The 18049-nt window shown below is 41.4% G+C and overlaps 1 protein-coding gene across 1 annotated transcript in view; it reads right to left on the bottom strand.

The window, feature by feature from the left end:
• MCTP2 (multiple C2 and transmembrane domain containing 2) overlaps positions 1 to 18049 on the bottom strand; it is a 116482-nt gene that overhangs the window by 59666 nt on the left and 38767 nt on the right. The window contains exons 10-13 of the mRNA XM_066195900.1: positions 10559 to 10723; positions 9072 to 9202; positions 2423 to 2609; positions 1562 to 1655 (exon numbers count right to left, since the gene is read on the bottom strand). Coding sequence (XP_066051997.1) covers positions 1562 to 1655; positions 2423 to 2609; positions 9072 to 9202; positions 10559 to 10723 — 577 coding nt within the window. The remainder of the gene's footprint in view (positions 1 to 1561; positions 1656 to 2422; positions 2610 to 9071; positions 9203 to 10558; positions 10724 to 18049) is intronic.

Raw genomic sequence — 18049 nt, 5'->3', positions numbered from 1 at the left:
TTACTTAAGCAGAATTTCATTCTGTGCTATGCACAAGGAATGTGTGTCACATACTCTATGAAAAGTCTTTGAATTGCAGAATCAAGAACCTGCATGTCTCTTCCAATGTTCATTATCCACCCACATGCTCCTGTTTGAGTACTGAGGGACAGGGGGCCAAATCCATCACTGATGCAACTGCTTTAGCATCAGCAAAGTTTTCCAGAGGGTAAAAAACCTTCTGGGCTCAGCTCTTTCCATGAATTCTGTCTCTATATTAAAACCTCACATATTTCTAGATGGAACTTTTGGCATGTAGCAAAGCTGGGGCGGCACTGCTGTGCTACACTTATTAAATTAAATTAGTCAGCAAGGTGCAGTTACACTCCTAATTCCATACGGACCTATATATTACATCAATTTAGATATAGATTTCTCTACAAGTTACCTTTCATTATTGACAGGTTTTGGGTTTTTTGGGTTTTTTTGTGTTTTTTTTTAAACTAAGTTCTTCAGTTCCTTAAAGTACTGCTCTCTGCAGTAAACATTATTTTCCAATTGCGGGTTAAGCAGTGAATTGAATATAGCCCTAAAATAGTACCATGATTAATTGTGGGCTTTCTCCTTTGCTCCTTTTTTTAGGAGCAACATTCTCTTATGTAACAATGCCTTCACAAATACAAGGGAATGGGGCAAGAACGTTTTCCCTCTACCACCTTTCCATGCTTTATCAACAAGTTATCTTAAAAAAATGACTGTGTCAGCAAATACACAACACACAATGTTGTGCCAGTGAATTATGAGCTGCTGTGAGATAGAGAGGGGAATTAAAAGGTCTCTAGAATCCTGGAGAAGATGATAATAAAAATAATAATATCCAGGCAGTCTCTACAGAAAAGTATCAACCTCCTATACTTTTCCCACAACATAAAGTTGTGGTTTTAAAAGGTGTTAGTGTCCACTGCTGTCAGGACCAAGCACAACCTGAGGAACAGCTCAGTGGAAAATCCATACTTTCCATGGAGTAAGAGCACCAAAAAGGTCATCCCAAATTGAAGTCTCAAATGAGATCTAAGAGAACGCATCACACTCGCAGCCCTGTTGCTGACAAGCTTTCTTTTTCAGGTGACAGCCTGCAGTATCACCCAAACCCACACCAAACCCACACACCCAGCACCACACCAGACACCTCAAAATCTTTCAGTCTTGATCCAAACTCACAAGACACCTGATAGAAGATGGAGAGGCTTTGCTTCGCAGGTGCCGTGCAGGCACCATCGCTTTGTATCAACTCTTATTTTACATATTCCTGATGGAAAAAACACTTCGCATGACGTGCTGTTGTAAAGTTATCTGTCAGATTGCTCAGGTCTCATGGGAAATTAAGATCTCCATCCACTGGACCGTCCCACATATTTCTGGCAGTCAAAGCCATTTGGTATCTCAGTTCCCTGAGGCAGGCTTCACTGCTGGAGACATGATGGGATGATTTACTTTTCCATGATCAACTGACAGTACTGCATGAAGTCTATCATTTGCAATATATTATAGCATCGTATGCTGCAAAACAGGAATAAAATACCTGAAAAATCTGCTGCCATCAGGTCCACTGCCTTTAAAACTTTGACTTGTAAGAAGCCAATGTCCTTTATGTCCCAAAAGGAATTCTTTATACACTGTGAGGAGAAAAGCACAAAAATGCATTTTGTTTGTAATTCAGTAAGAAAGAGAGACTATTGGAGCACTAAATAACTTACCACAGAATCAGTTAGGCTGGAAGTTGCCTCTAAGATCATCAAGTTCAACAGTTAACCAGCACTGCCATGCCCACCACAAAACCCTGTCCCTAAAAGCTACATCTACCCATTTTCTAAATACCTCCAGCACTGATGACTCAATCACTTCCCTGGGCAGCCTGTTACAGTGTTGAAAACCTTTTTGGTGAATAAATGAAATCCTTTTGGTGAAGAAATGTTTGCTAATATCCAATCCAAACCTCCCCTGGCACAACCTGAGATACACTTACTCCTTCCTGACCAGTTTTTGAGGACACGGAAGCCATCACAAAGCTTTATCTCCCAGCATTTAAAAGTCCAGAAAACAACCTCCCCAAAGGAGGGAATAAAGCTAAGTATATTGTTATCTCTTCATGATATTCAATGTCCCATTCCACATTATAATGTCCTAATACAATTCAAGTTTGCAAAGAACAGCATTAGTTTAAAACCCAACAAACACAAACAGTCAAATTGCTTGGATCAATCTGCCCTGCCAATCTCCTTGTCATTCGAAATGCAACTACTCCATTTAATAGTTTTCTTTGGTAGGGGACGTGTTATTATGACTGAAGAAATTTATTTTTTCTGCAATTTTGACTATTTCAAAACCAAAAAAAAAAAAAGACAAAAAAAAAAGAAAAAAAGAAAAAAAAATACAAACTCACGTAACGCTGAGAAATCTGTTGCCGTTCATTGGGGTCTCCCAAAGGACAGACACACAAATCAGAGATAGACACTCCTGTACATGGGGCAACAGCAATCAGCATCAGCAGGGACCCTGGATGTTTTTCCAGAGGCAGCTCCAAGCAGTTGGTCTGCTTTGCTGGCAGGGCAGTAATGTCAACGTGGCACCTGCAACAACATTGCCAAGGGTTAATAAGGAAAAGGAGTGGTAAAAAAAAAAATAAAGCAACATTTATATTGATTTCAGCAGCAAGCAGGCACCAAAACTTACTGCTTCTTCAGGATACAAAGTGTACCAAAAAAAATCATCCCAAAATTAAACATGGGAAACCAAATAGGCAGGTTCTATAGCACGTACTGGCAGATTTTGCTTTCTAGTCTCTCTACTGGTAAGGGGAGGTAAAAGGCTTGGGCTGCAAGTACAGGAGGAAAACTTAACTCTGGCCTGCCCCACTTCCCCTCTAAAATCCCCCAGTGTTCTGTGGTGGATTTGAAACGCAATTTTATTTCACCTGGGGGAAAAGAAAAGGGGCAAATGCAAAATTTAAAACATTAGCCTAAAATAGATTAGTTTCTTTAAAGTCACATACTCCATTTAATGCTACATTATACTGTATGCCCCAATCTCTTTTACAAGCCTTACTAGAGCTACATTTTCAGTGTACTGTTATATTTCCCAAAGGGAAGGATTGTCTTAAATGCCCCCCACCCCATCTACTCCTCGCACGTAATATGTTTCATTAACCTGATGCTTCCCCCAAAAATAAAAATAAAGAGGACAAAAGAGAAACATTCATAAAAAGACAACAATAAAATATGAGTATGGGCAAAAGCAGAGAGATCACCAGGCAGCCAGTTACACATGAAGGGAGTGGTTAAATGCAACAAAAAGTCTAATCACTTGGCTGGGCTAAATGCCTTCTATTTAGAAGTCCAGTAAATGGAGTGGAACATTCTCGAACCTCCATGGGTCTTGGCTTGTAAGAACAGGCTGAACAAAAGTTACAGATAAAAAAAAGGGTAAAGAAAACAAAACAAAACAAACAAAAAATAAGGAAGAAGAAGGTTTGCTGCCACACTGCAGGAGGAGGAACATTCCTCAAAGGGAGGGGCAGTGCATGATGGAGAGCGAGGGGTTTTGCTTCACTTAATGCCTGCCGACAAGTTTTTATTTAAACTAAACTTGTTAAGGTGTTGTCTTAATAGGCTAAAATTCCACCGGGTTCCCCCAGGTGGGTTTCTTCTGGGTAAATGGTGCATGTAGTGTTCCTGATTGATCCCATTCCAGTAGTAGAGCTGGAGCAGTTTATGCCCATCTGCTATAAATTGCATGCTTTCCGCTTCTTAACAGCCTATTTTCTGTGAATGCTAAAGGGGTTGAAAAAAAAAAGAAGAAGAAGAAAAAAAAAATTCAAAACATTTCAGCCTAAGAACCCAAGAAACCGTGTTATGAAGTAAAAGCCACTGCTCTGATGAGTCTCTAAGTTGTCCAGCCGCTCTGTGTATTAAAACACAACTCCTTAAGCTTCCCCTGACCACAATCAATGGGAATGACTCTGCCTTAAGTGTGCTCTTTTCTCTCCACTGCTCTGGAGGTACAACAGGTTTCAAGTTGACTCTTATTAACTGCTTTCAAGTGCTTTGAAAGAGAAGGAAAATAAACCAGGCAGAGTACCAAGACGGCTTGATGCGTAGGCTGCCTCTCAACACCATTTCCAAGTGTGAGAGGTTGCATTTAAAGCTCATTGCTACACCTAGGCTCTTCAGAAAAATATGACAGGAAAAGTTACAGCGGGAAGGAAAACAAAACAACAACAAAGAGAGAGAAAAAGACTTTATTTCTTTCTGAGAAAAAGCCCTTATCACTTCCACACTGGAGGTCAACATCACCTTGGCTGCATTAACACTGCTGTGTCTCAGGCTGCAGCAGTTTCAGTGATATTCTAGGTATCAGCACAAAAGGCGGGATGTATCCTTATCTTGGAGTTTAGTTTTTTGTTGGTTTGGGATTTTGGGGTTTTTTTTTTTTGTCCTAGATGGAGAAACTGAAGGAAGGAGAGGGGAAATCTCAAGGTCACCCAGCTGGTCTGTGATTCAGCTGGCAATAGAGGCCATGTCTCCCACATCAGCATTTCATACACCACCCACTCAACACAGTCCACAACTGGGAAAAGCTGCAGTTGTTTTTTATGTTTAAAACTTTCCACAGGGTAAGACAGAAAACACAACTTATTGAGACAACGGTGCATCTCTCACCAATAAGTAACCTCGAACTCCATCATATGTCAAAGGCAAAGTTAAATATAATTCTCTCTTGTTTAGACAAATTGGAATAATTTCTCTTCTTAAAAGAATTTGATTCACATCAGGTCAGAGAAAAGATGGAGTATAAGGGTGTGGGGGAGGAGGGATGCATATGTGGAGGGGAAAACAGCAGGAGGTGGAGTGTAAGTATTTCTTCCTCAAATCATGTCTGATTTCTGAGCAAACTAACTTTCCTTAAAACATCTGTGTTCACTCAAGGTATGCCTATATTTTCTTGTGAGGAGCTGAAAAGAAAATCCACATTTGCGCTGGCAAAAAGCTTGAGAAGAAACAAAAAAAAAATACAATCTGTTTCATTGAGGTTATACAACATAATTGACCAGACTGAAGAGAATGCAGCTCGGTAAAACAATTAGACATTCAATTTACTATATAAATTCAGCAATTTCCACACTAATGCTTCTACACTATTAAAACAAGTCTAATGATTTCCAAACTACTCCCCTCATTCTCTTGAAACAGAAACTCTTCCTTTCCTTCTTTCTCAGCTTTCTATCTGGAAGATCTTATTACAGATAATTATTTCACAGGAAAGTGGTAAGAGACTATTGTGATGGGCACAGAATCAAACTAATGGAGGTAATCCACTTTTGTTTAAAATCGCCTGCTCTGAATGCAAAGGGCAAAACTCTCAGAACATTTGTATTTTAGGTGATGTAAATGATCTCCTGAGTCAAATTCTCGACAGTCTTAGGGTAGAATAGCTCTGCTTCTTGTCATCTTTTGCTGTTACATATTAAATTCAGACATAATATTTCACACAAGTGGCTGAATGCACAATCTAGAGAGGCTGCAGTTCTGTAAGTTAAGAATGCATTGTGCACACAACTGTATCAGTTTTCTTTCTTTTAACCACAATTAATTAAACACTTTCCTTCTTCCTCCTGATCAGTATTGAGATCTACACCTCTATATTAGCTTCTATTCCTGTACAACTTTAGTTTTCATTTAAAACCGTTCTTCTGACTTAAAACCCTCACCTGTAACTTCCTTTTGCCCCATTTATTAAATTTATTTTGCAGAGAAATAGTACTTGAGAACAGTATACAGTAAATTTGGGATCGAAATATTTGTTTTCAGGGAATCACATGTTTAAAATTCGCTAAAAGGTGCTGAGGTTAGCTTACTAACCATGGAGTTGTATTTTACTTTCCCATTCACACTTAATCAAATTATGACAGAAATCTTTAAATATATATAAATACATACGAAAAAATCTGTACACAACAGTGCTACTTTACCCCCTGCAGACTTCTTGAAAACCCTTCACAAAAGAGATCAGAATCATCAGAGAGTACAGAAAGATGTATCTATGATTAATACTTGACATTTCAAATGTCACAGGTGTCAGGGAAACAATTAATAAGGTCTTATTATGAACGGACAAATTTTGTTTTTTCTGATTCATCCTACAGCCTGGTGAGATTTAAGTGAAGGTTTTGGTTGCAGCCATAATGGGGATTTTACTGCTCCATCCCAACAGCACAGCCTTTAAAACATGGGTTGTTTCTTATTGCAAAGACAGTTTCCTGGAGGCATTCATCATAAAGATATTGGATGCACTCCAGTCTCAGAGCTCATGGTCTTAAAGTTGAGCAATTTTTGTAAAATCTCTTTCCTGAGGTAAATATGTGAAGGAAAACCCTTCAACGTTCTGCAGCATCTCTTTTTCCAGAACATATCCCCTAATGCAGAAATACTCTTTAACAACCTGGCACAAACAATTTAACTCTGCCTGGACAAATTCTGCACACGTTAACACCTTTGTTTATTCATATACATTAACATCGTCTCCTGTTTATAGCATGCCTCTTATCCCAAAGGACACAAAAAGCACTCAATAAACATTACTAACAGTCCTGTGCAGACTAAATAGAGGGATTATTCCATCCAGCACCAAAATGCAGCCAGCCCTCAGTGTCAGAGCCTGCGACTGAACCACTCAAGGCTGCAGGATTTTAAGTGAGGAAGAGAAATTGGACCCAGCTGAAACTCTAAGGAGACTGCAGGTAGGCTGAATGTAATAATTTAGCTTGTGATGTGCACTGACAGTGAGGGTTTGTTTTGTGATAGAAGGGTGACATGAAATGTTTCCTCGCTAATTCAGAAGCAGACAAACACCCCAGGTGTTTGTGTTCAGCACCAGAGGTCCAAGGCATTCCTTATTCTACATGTTCCATGCTCTCCACAGACACTTCAGGTCCTATTTCAAGAGCAATATTTTACCTTGAAAACAAATTATGCCTGGGAGAAGAACCATATTGCAGACTCTTAAGGCACCCATACTATCTGAAATCCTGGGTCTAAAGGAATTAACAGGAGTCTTTGTGCCACAAAAGTTCTGCAGTCGGGATCATCAGATTTGACTCTGCAGTGAGCACCTCCAACTTCATTTGAATATTAAAAACGTGCATATATTTAAAGGTTTAACCAACGCAGTTGGAGGTTGAACAGGCTGGAAGGGACCATAATGAATTCCAACTCTATTCATAAATTGACCACAAAATTATTAAGTCAGATCCAGAAAATTTGGCTTTTTCCTTAAAGCCATGAAAATTATTTAAGGGCACTTGGCTGCACTGCTGTGTGTAATGACCGAATATAACCCACAAACATTTTCCTAAAGAATATTTCTTACAATGATGTTGTGAAATCCAGAAATCTCAAAACTGAACTTGGAAATCATGGAGACAGCAAACATGGCACCTCATAATGCTGTTTTTCCAACAGAATCCTTTTCCAGATTAGACTGCATTTGAACCCTTCATAAAACATTATTTACAGGGTGTCAAAAAGTTTCTGCACTGTAAAAACAATACCTGTTACTATGCACTTGGTGTTTACCTATTCTTGCAATTGCTCTTCAAAAACTAGTGTATTTTTTCCCGTTTTAATGCTACAGCAAATTTGCCGTGTTTAAGACAACAAAATCAAAAAAAAATTTTCTCCACATAGATACCAAAAATAAATATTTAAACACAGAATCATAGAATTGTTTGGGTTGGAAGGGATCTTAAAGATCATCTTGTTCCAACCACTCTGCCACAGGCAGGGACACCTTCACTAGACCAGGCTGCTCATCCAACCTGGCCTTGAACACTTCCAGGGATTTACTCTGGAAGATTTACCTTTACTTTAAGGTAAATCTACCCCACAGACCTCACCAGTGCTGAATAGAATAAGCATTTCACTGATAGTTTTTGCCACACTAAACATCACCTGCCAGAAATCAGTAGGGAAAAAAGGGTGGGGGGAAGCCTAGAGAAAAACTAAAATAAAGGGGAAAACCCTAAGGAAGAATTGCTGCTCCAGCATCAGAGACTGACCTGAGGCAAACTGCAAACACTGCTTTATTTCTTAACTCTAAACAGAATATCAGAAGTAATGGAAGTAGCTGTGAGAATGGAAGGAACAGATTCATCTTCAGCCACTTCTCCATGTGATGAGCAACAGCACTCAGCCAGAAAGAATTTCCTGCTCTGCAAAACCACAAACATTTGCAGAGCCAAAGGGCATTGTTCTTCTCAGTGAATAGTCTCAAACTATTTGAATGCCTGAAGTAAGAGAATGTTCTTATGAGTTACTGTTATTTAGTCAGCACATTGTGAAACCCTGGCCAGGTGAGAGCAGCAAACAACTGCAGGAAATTTAGGAAATTTAGAGTTGTGGCAATGATCCTGCCAGCAGATGAGCATGGACAGACCAAAGAGGGTGTCCAGTAAAGGGAATGGTTCTTGATGCTGCTGCAGGTACCCAAGAGCACAGATGTTTTTTTGGGGAGGTGGGTCCACAGGACAATGCTGAAAGCCAAAGCAAGGAAGGAAGAGGGAGGTACTACTAAGAAAACAACACTGTACAAATTCAGTGGAATGGAATTAGAGAGTCTTAGAAGATCACAACATCAAACTGCAAACAGAAAAAAAGGGACACCATTCTCAAAAGGAGCACAAAATCCCTGGGCTGGAAGCAGCAGAGCATATAAAGATGTGGAGCAATATCACCACAAAAATACAGAAAAATCCTGCCTCTTGATGCCACTGAGCTCCAACAATATTTGGGGTTTTAGAGGCAGCTTGGGTGTCTCTGCATTCAGATTTTGGCTAATCGATTACCCATTAATGAGTTTTAATAAACATAATGTAAAAGTAACCTGGATGTGACTGGAAAAAGGACAGAAAAATAATTATTATGCTGATAATGAAAACAAATTGATCAGTTAAAAAAAATTAAAATAACTTTATTTTTTGTACTTACCCAGTCTCCCTCCCCCCCAAAAAAACAAAATCCAACTCAAACCCAACTTACGTTCCCAAAAGCTCCTCATGCTTTTTGTTATCCTTTCTCCACACCTCAATGTCCAAAATATCCTTCCTGTCAGAGAAGTAGTGAAAATCAAACTGTTCCCTCCACTGAGGATTTGCACTCTTACACAGTCTCTAGAAAACATGCAGTTATAATATTTACTTTTCTTAAACAGTACTTTTTTTCACAGTAAATCAAAAAGGAAAAAAAATAAATCAATTCTACAGAACAAGGCTGGATGTAGGAGCATCAAGTACTAATGTCATTCCAACCAAAGCTCCCCAGCCCATCACACAAAATCTCATCTTCCTAAATATTCTCTTTCCTCCCGCTCAATAACAATAAATACACAGTTTTTATCTGAATGAATGGCTGGGAAAATTTGGAAATACAAGGTAGACCCCACCATCTCCAATTCCCTAGTGGACTGTGGTCATCATTCACTATCACACACTGGAAGAAATCAGGAATAACCCTTTTGAGGACAATCACCTGGAAACAGGTTTGAATGAATTAAAAAACCCAAAGCAATATTTTTTCACCCTTCTGTGTTAAGCAAACAGCTCAGCCTTGCAGCTCCACAAGAGATCTATAGACCATTAAAGAGACACATAAAAAGGGATTGTAATGGGAATAACATCTATTTATTCTAAAGTAACCAAACCATTTGTTATTTTTTGAAACTTATTTTTTCAAAATAAGAATCATATAATGACCTTGGTTTGAGGTCTTGATGTGAGGGACAGAGTGCAGGTTTCAGATGCACCTACATCAAAATGTTATGTTCTGTGAACTTGCTCTGTACATTTTGTACAGGAGGAGGTTTGTTTTCTCCTCCTCTGCACTTCCAGTTCATGACATGCAGAGCTCTTGCTCTCTCAGAAGAGTATTATTTTAATTATAGCCTTTCTTCTTATTAAGACTTTCCAGATGAAATGTGTATCTTTGGGAACCCCATTCATTTCTTAGATTCTTATATAACTGAACAGTATACAGATAAACACAGCCTAGAAGAATAAAAATTAATATCAAAACCATGGAACATTTTATCTCTTTGGGGGGGCAGGTTCTGCAGTATGTAACATATTTTTCAAGAAAAGTACTTTGAAAGAATGATAATTCCCCCGCACTGGAAACCATTTCAGGTCTACTTTTCCAGCAGATCTAACACTGCAAGCCCAACTTCTGTGCTGGCAGAGAACAAAACACATGTGTGATGCATGTAGCTTTATTTCATTTCATATTAATGTCAAACATCCATCAACATGATGAGTATGTTAAATGCACAAAACACTGATAACACACAATATTCCTGACTTGCTCTTTCTCTACTGGCATGAAAACAGAGCTTCTGGTGTGGTCTTCTGGTTTTGAACTCACTTATCTGAAAGAGTATCAAGAACAGTTCCATCCAAGGTAGCAACACTGCTCAAAGAAACACCGAGCACCTTATTGACTTCAGACAGCTGAAGGAAATCCTTAATACTTACCTTGCTCTTGTATCTTTGATCTCCCAGTTTGAGGAGAATAAAAATCTCTGCCAAGCCCCCTCTGGGCATGTTCTTCCCCTCCAAGAGGGTGATGGTGACCAGCCCGTTCCACAGCTGGTTCTTGCGCAGAGACTCCGAGAGCCGCATGCTCCGCGTGAAACTCGACTGAAAAGCAAGGCAGCAACACGGAATGTTTCAACACCCAAACACATTTTTATGCTCACACTAACTATGCTATGAAAGCACACCAGGAGTGGGAGAGACACCATGATTCCTGAAGGGTAAGCAGGCAACAGAAGGCAGTAGGATGCTAAGGATTTTCTGCCCGACTGTACTACGATCCCTGTGAAGGGACGGTGCTCAATGTCATAGCAAAATCAGCAGGGTTTGCTTAAACCTCCAGAGAAGTGTCCTTCAGCTACCCTGGCTGAGCTCTGGCAAGAGCAGACTTCGAGCACTGAGAACAATCTGGTACCTTGGCTCTGGGAAAGGCACAGGAGAGCAATGGGGAACAGAACAGGGGAGAAACTAAAGTAAACTCCTAAAACACCTCCATCTATGTCCATAAAACACGCGTCTGTCCCTTCTGGGGAGGCAGCCCAGCATCACAAAGCCCACGGCCAGGTGAAAGGCTACGCGGCATCTTCCACCTCTTCCATCACTCGCCTCAGCTCTTTGCCCGCTACCTTTGCTGCTCCTGCTTCCAGAAACTGAGCCCACGAATCAAAAATACTGATGCCTGCTGAAAAAACACTGACACCACCAGGCTCTTTATCTGGAGTTATGGTTACCTGGTAGCCACATTTGTTACCTTCGCAGCTTCATCTCGCACAGCACGGCTGCGCTAACAGTTTGCTAACTGGCAATATTTTATTGGGCAGAGGATGATTAAATAGGCCTTTATTTGGGGGGAGTGAGCTGGAAACATTAAAACTCAAGGCTATACTCTTCTTCCCGCAGTAAAAATCCTGCCATATTTTATTCTCCTGAAGCAACTTTTAACTCGCTACACTTTGGAGCTTCAATCATGTCATGTACAGGTGGGAGCAAGACGGAGGAGAAGATTTCACAAGTCACTTTAAAACAGGACGTGCTAGCTTTAAAAGCAAGTAAGAAATGTTGTTGCTAAATAAAACGATTGCAAAAGCACCTGATGTCTGAAGATTACTTTTTATGGATCAATTACCCGGCAACAAAATTCTTAAATCATAGGTGGTGAACTCACAAAATTTTTACTTGCTTTTTACTGGTTAAAATACCGAATCCTGAATCCCACAAGCATATTAATATACTTCTATTTAAACACCCCGTTTGGCTTTCCTGGCGCAATGGGTAAAAATTCCTATCTTTAAAAAGAAAACGAGATTTTGATTCATAAATCCAGCTGCAATGTAATTTCTTTTCTCTCTTTTTTTTTTTTTAAAGTTCGTCTTTTGGGCCAAAAAGCTAAAGCATGACTGTTCCCATGGACATACTTCAAAGTCCCAGCAGATATACTCCTCCCTAAACACTGCAACTATTTCAAAATCCTTTTTATAAAAAAGGGAGTAATGTCCACAAGGGATCAAAGGGCATTCTACAGTCTGGCAATCGCCTTAGAAAAATGGCAGTGCTTCCATGAAATATGCCCTAAAATAATTTTGCAGCTTGGTATGTCCTAATTTCGAATTGGATGTTTATCTTGGAAAGGCTTCTATCTAACTTGTCCATAAAACAGCTCCACTTAGCTCTATGAGCCCTGTGAAAATGGAATCCAAAGCTGGCTATTAAGGGGGCCTGGAGATTGCTTCCATATGGCGTAACAGCATGGGAGTGGAGGGCTAAGGCCTACAGCAGGCGCTGCTTGGCTTGAGCTCCCCATCTATCCATGGACACTCATTGCATTACACCATAACATCTGGATTATTGCTTGTAATGTCCCTGGGAAATATCCACTTCCCATCAAAGCCTTTATCTATCTCGCTTGTACTTTGAACATTTTAGTATTTAACATAGTCATGTTTGATGTGATGTGCTCGCTCCTTTAGGAGCAAGGATTTTCCCTCCCCCTCCTGCTCCTTCCGAGGAGGAGGAAAAGGTATTTGATGTTAGTTCACCCAAAAAAAACCCAAAAAAACCAAAAAAAAAAACCCAGATGAAGTTTATTATCCACATTACAATTTCTTTTAAAAACAAAGCATCCAGCTCCATTCAAAGCTTCCAGGCTGAACACAAAAGACAGTTGTTATCACTCAGTTTTCAAATCAAACTCGGATTCTCTTCCTTTTTTTCATCCAGGCCAGTATTTAAGGGAGTCACTGAGCATTGGGGACCTTCCTTACCCCAGCCCTACAGCACACATAACCCCACCCTTGAAGCTGCTGACTTGACAGTTCAAAGGACTGTTGGGAGGTACCCAAACCAGCCTGGATCCCACACAGCCCCAGGAAAAATCAGCACCTGCACTCAGCATTACTGGAACACATTGCAATGCACCAACCTTGACCTCCCAAAACAGGTGGCCCCAAGAAAAGAGCCTCGTGCACCCCCTTCTCTGGCTGTGCAGCTGCACCCTGTGCTCCTCTCAGAAGAGGGCTGTGCTGGACCCCAGCTAACAGGACCTGCAGCAGATCCAGCATCACTTGAGAGCATCCCACTGCAGAGTGGAGCCAAGATGTTTGCAACTGGTTTGGGGCACGGTGCTGACCTGCAGCGGCTCCACACAGGCTTCCCCCAGAGCTTCCCACCTCCCCCAGCCCAGCCCTGCTACTGGCACAGGGCTGTCTCCAAACTGAGCATGGAAAGGCTGCTTGCCTGCCTTACACCCCTGCAAGACACACAGCACGTGAGGAATGCTTTGGATTTCCTGGACATGCCCAGGTCGCCCCCACAGAGTCTGCTCAGCAGGTCTGGCACATTTCCTGTGCCTCACAGCACCAAAGAGCCCCTGTGTACTTGCTCTGTGGCCACCTCTCCAGCCTCCCCAGGTATTTGGCAGGCTATTCCTCTGACCACCCTGATGGAAATCCCAGTGAAACAGGCAGTGTCTCAGATTCCACTCACAGTTTCTGGAAGGAAGCACGTCTGGGGAAAATCAGATGTGTGGTAGACCCACAGACCCAGGCCTTCAATGAGTCAACTTTAGCACTGCCTAGGGAAGTCTGTACTATGGAAAATGCCTCCCAGGTGACAAGAAAATGATACTGCCTTATTTATTTTAGACGTCTTACCTCCTCTCTGATACCCCACACCTACTCATTTCGAACTGATTTACACAGAGCTAATTGATTAAACTTCACAGCCTCCCTCTGAGTTGGCAAAACAATTGCAGAGCAGAGCACAGAGGAGCACAGCCCTTAGTCCAACAAAGTTACTCGGGCAAAACAAGCGCTGAAAAAAACACCCCAAACACTCTCCCTTGCCTCCAGCCACCACTACCCTAACCTGCCCTCACAATGAGACCAGAAAAGCCAAAGCCCTGGTCCATACTGACCAGAAAATGAGGATGTAACTGCTTGATCAGTGACAATTTTGAAGTGTTTGATCTATTTTTTATCTATTCAGTTCTTCCTTTTGCTGTTACCTCCCAGGCTAGTGATGCCTCCACACTTGGGCACTGCAGCTCCTCCCCTGCTGAACCTGAGCCCTTTCCAGCTGTGCTCCCACACTGGGTGCCAGGTCCCTCAGGCCTCTCCTGCTAAATTTTCCTGTAAGCTCTCTGCTCACACTCTGGCTACAGCCCAGACCCAAGGAAAGGTGCCTTGCCGAGGTACAGGAAAGTTGGCTGAACCTGGGATCAGGCTACAGGGCTGGAAATTAAGAAACACATGATTTATGATGGAAGCTGGCACATGTCCCAAGCACAAGGCATCGGACAAGCTTGCTTATTCCTTCCCCTCATCATTTCTGAAATCAAGGTAGCCTTGAGACCAGAATTTGAGGGTTGTCTCTAGACAGAGGTCTGATTTTGGCTGGGCTCTGTGTGCAAATAAGCAGTAACACCATAAAGGTCACCTTTATGAGCAGTCCACTGCTGTAAAATGGATAAAAACTGGAACTAAAGACACCCCTCAAACAAGGCAGCCAGAAAAAAAAAAAAAAAGAAAAAGATAATAAGCACAAAAATATCCACAGATCCTTATTCCTTAAAACAAACTAGATTTTTTTTTTTTTTTAAGTCTAAGAACTTGTGTCCACTGCATATTTTGGGACTGTAACTCATCAGATAAGTAATGATTAATCTCTGAAGCAAAAGTATGGCCTGGTCATAGAGCAGGACCGTGACACAAAAGGACCAGAGAAAATGGTTCTTCTTTCAACTGCTTAGAAAGGACATTTGCCCAAAAAACATCCCACAGCTATGAACTGAAAAATTAAAAATCAGTGCTCACATCTCAAAATGCACCACTCTCAAAATCTTGTTCCTAGTTTCAAAATCAATATAAAAGTTTCTCACATCAACTTTCAATTTTTTATCACTTTCTGGTTCTGGTTTAAAAAAAGAAGAATGAGCAGGTGGGCTATATTCTGCCTTCAGAACCAAACACAGGAGCTGAACAAGAATGACAGAGCTTTGGAGGGGAAAGAACCGGCTCATTGACCCAGCTTCACAAAATCCTTTAGGAGCTCCAGTCTCCCTGATAACTCCATTTGTCTATAATCTCCCTCTATAGGCACCCAGCAAATCCCCTCTGGTGCATCAGGGCTGCTTTCAAATCTGTCTCTTTTCCTGACACACACACATACATGCCCCAAGTTCAAACTTGTTTTTGAAGCAATAAAGAGATGCAGAAAAATTGTACATTTAAATGACACGGCGAGGTGGCCAAGTGTGAAGCGAGCCCATCTCTCCCATCTTTCATTTAAAAGGATGAGACAGGACAACAGAGAGCCTGCTGCAATCCCTGCGAAGAGGTCAACGTCAAAACTGGGCCACGTAATTCGCCATTTGAGACAACAACAACACACAAATAGGAGGACTCTTCAGACCTCTCCTCATTAGGCAGAGAAACCCTTTTTTTTTTTTTTTTTTTTTTTTTTGCAGAAGCAGTTTTCCCCTTGGGAAAGAGGAGAGGGCAGCGGGAAAGGCAAGTGAACCAACACGAGATTGGCACCACGACGATGCGTGACCCTGTCCCTGCTGCCCACAGGGGATTGGGGGAGAGAGCCAAACACAACCAGGCAGACAAAAATCAAACCTAACAGCCCACGCAGGAAAAAAAAAAAAAAATAAATAAAATAAAATAAAAAAAAATAAATAAAAGAAAGGAGAGTGAGGGATTTTCCCCTGGTCGAGGAGCCTTTGGGTCCGGTCAGCCTTTCAGCCAATTTATTCAATCAGCTTAGGCTATCAAGGTGGCAATTCCGTCGCTTTTGTTTCAGGACTGAACTGCTGCAGGTCAATCCACCCCAAGCAGACCTGCTTATCTGCCTCCTGGATGTTCAACACTTCAAGGTTATTCAGCTGTACAAATGCTGGAAATAGCGTGCAGGGGCACCCAGGGTGAGACTCAAGCCACCCGGGACAAACAAGGGTACTGAGCATTAAGCATGCTCTCCCCAGCAGAGAGTTACCAACTCTCTCTGTGCCCCAGAAAGGAAAGCAGAACAGAGGGGAGAGCTTGTCAATACCCAGATACGAGAGAATATATTAATGCTGCCTAACAGCATCCTCTTTCCTTTGCAATGCCACCCTCCATGAGGAAAAGAAGAAAGCCGCGCTCTTGAAAACAGCCGCCACCGAGGACAATGCTGTTCTCAGCTCCCATGAAAAATGAGGGATCTGAATGTGCTGTCCATGTCTTGGGAATCTGCACAAATATGCAATGACTCCCTTCCAGCAGCAGTGAAAAATATAAACTGTGTAATAATCAAGAGATACCTAAATCATGCAGTTCAACAGCTCTTGCTCCAAAATGATTTAAAAGACCATATTGAGTTGCTGGAATCCTTCCCTGTAATGACCATGAGGCTACTGGAGCTGGGCTGGAGATCTTGTGCTGACACAGTTTTTGTTGTTGCCTGAAATGCAGCTCTTTCTCCAAAAAGCAGGGGAGCTCAGAGAACACACATGAGGAGAGTACAGTATCCACAACAGCCCACATGAGCCCTGCTGCCAGTCTGACATGGAGCTGCAACAGGTACCACTGCCATCAACATTTGGGTTAAATTTGGGAAGTCAGCAAGAATCCTGTGATTAAAGTGAAAAGACTCATTTAGGACACTGATGTGCCAAATCTGCATTAAGACAACATAAAATGGTCAAATTAGAGGATAATCAGATTTCTTTCATGTAGGCAATACAGATTAAAAAACAGCTGTGAGAGTTATATTCATTTTGTCCATCCTTAAAATAAGTCATTTTCCCCATATTTATAGAAGAGGAAAAGCTAAATATTACAATAGGGGTCAGCTGCAGTTCAGCACGTTAAAAAAAAAAAAAAATCCCAGGAAAAGTATTTCAAATCGAAAACTTTTATTTGCCTAAACCTGGAGAGAGGAAATTCAGATGTCTCAGTTCAGCTGCTCAAATGGAAGGTATACTGTGTTTTTCCCCCGCAACACCCAACCAGAGTCAGCTCAGGAACCAAAAACCAGACAAGCTTGTGTATCCATTACAGAGCTCTCTCCATTTCCCCTGCCCTCCTCATCCCTGTATCTCTATCTCGTCCAGCAACATTGTTTTCTACCCCATCATACTCTCTGGCTATTCTCCCCTAACCTCTTGTGCCTTCCCTAGACACCTATATTCCCCATGCACACAATTTTTCTTCCTAGCCTTTATGTTCTGCCACAAACTGCTAGTACTGCTTCCACAGAGCAGAGTTTCCTAACTAAAGATGGTTATTGATGTACAGTACTGGTGTTTTAGTGCAGTAGCAGAATCAATAAACCAGGAAATACTGCTTTGTCAGATTTTTTCCGGCGCATGCTGGGAAATATTTTTTACTGCCTTTGGATGGTCACAGAGGTTTTCTTTAGAGATCACACTGGAGCATGAACTGTGTCTTCCCGAGGAAGAGCTGAAGCTCTCCTACCCTCTAGTGACTGGAACAGAATAGAGCACGGGGTTGAAGCTTTTTTCCTTTTAAATAATACTTTTATGTCTCCTAGATCAGCACCACGCTTCAGCATCTCCTGATTTCATTTTGAAAGGTGTTAAGGCACAAGACAGAGTCTGGGGAGCTGAAAGACTGACAGCTAAAGGTCCAAAAACATGTATGTAAAAAATTATACAAAATGCAATGAGACACTGGGAAAAAGCAAAAAGAAAAACCGAACAAAAAAATCCTAAACAAATGTGGAAAAACCACCCCAAAACTTCCAGTTACAGCAACCAAGGCAGAGTTTTGGCTATTCTGAAGAAAAAGAAACCGAGTTTAAAAACCTGACTCCCTTTCCAACGTCCAAAAGCCAACCAGCATCCAGCAGCAGCTGTGTGAGAAAGATGGGGATCGAGCAACACTGACCGAGCCAGGGCACAGCAATTTCCAGCGCTTTAGTTAAAAACTA

The sequence above is a fragment of the Chamaea fasciata genome, unplaced genomic scaffold (assembly GCF_029207755.1).
Source record: "Chamaea fasciata isolate MVZ Bird 193981 ecotype frontalis unplaced genomic scaffold, bChaFas1.0.hap1 SCAF_14, whole genome shotgun sequence".
NCBI lineage: Eukaryota > Metazoa > Chordata > Aves > Passeriformes > Sylviidae > Chamaea > Chamaea fasciata.
This window is presented reverse-complemented; position numbering and strand designations above follow the sequence as displayed.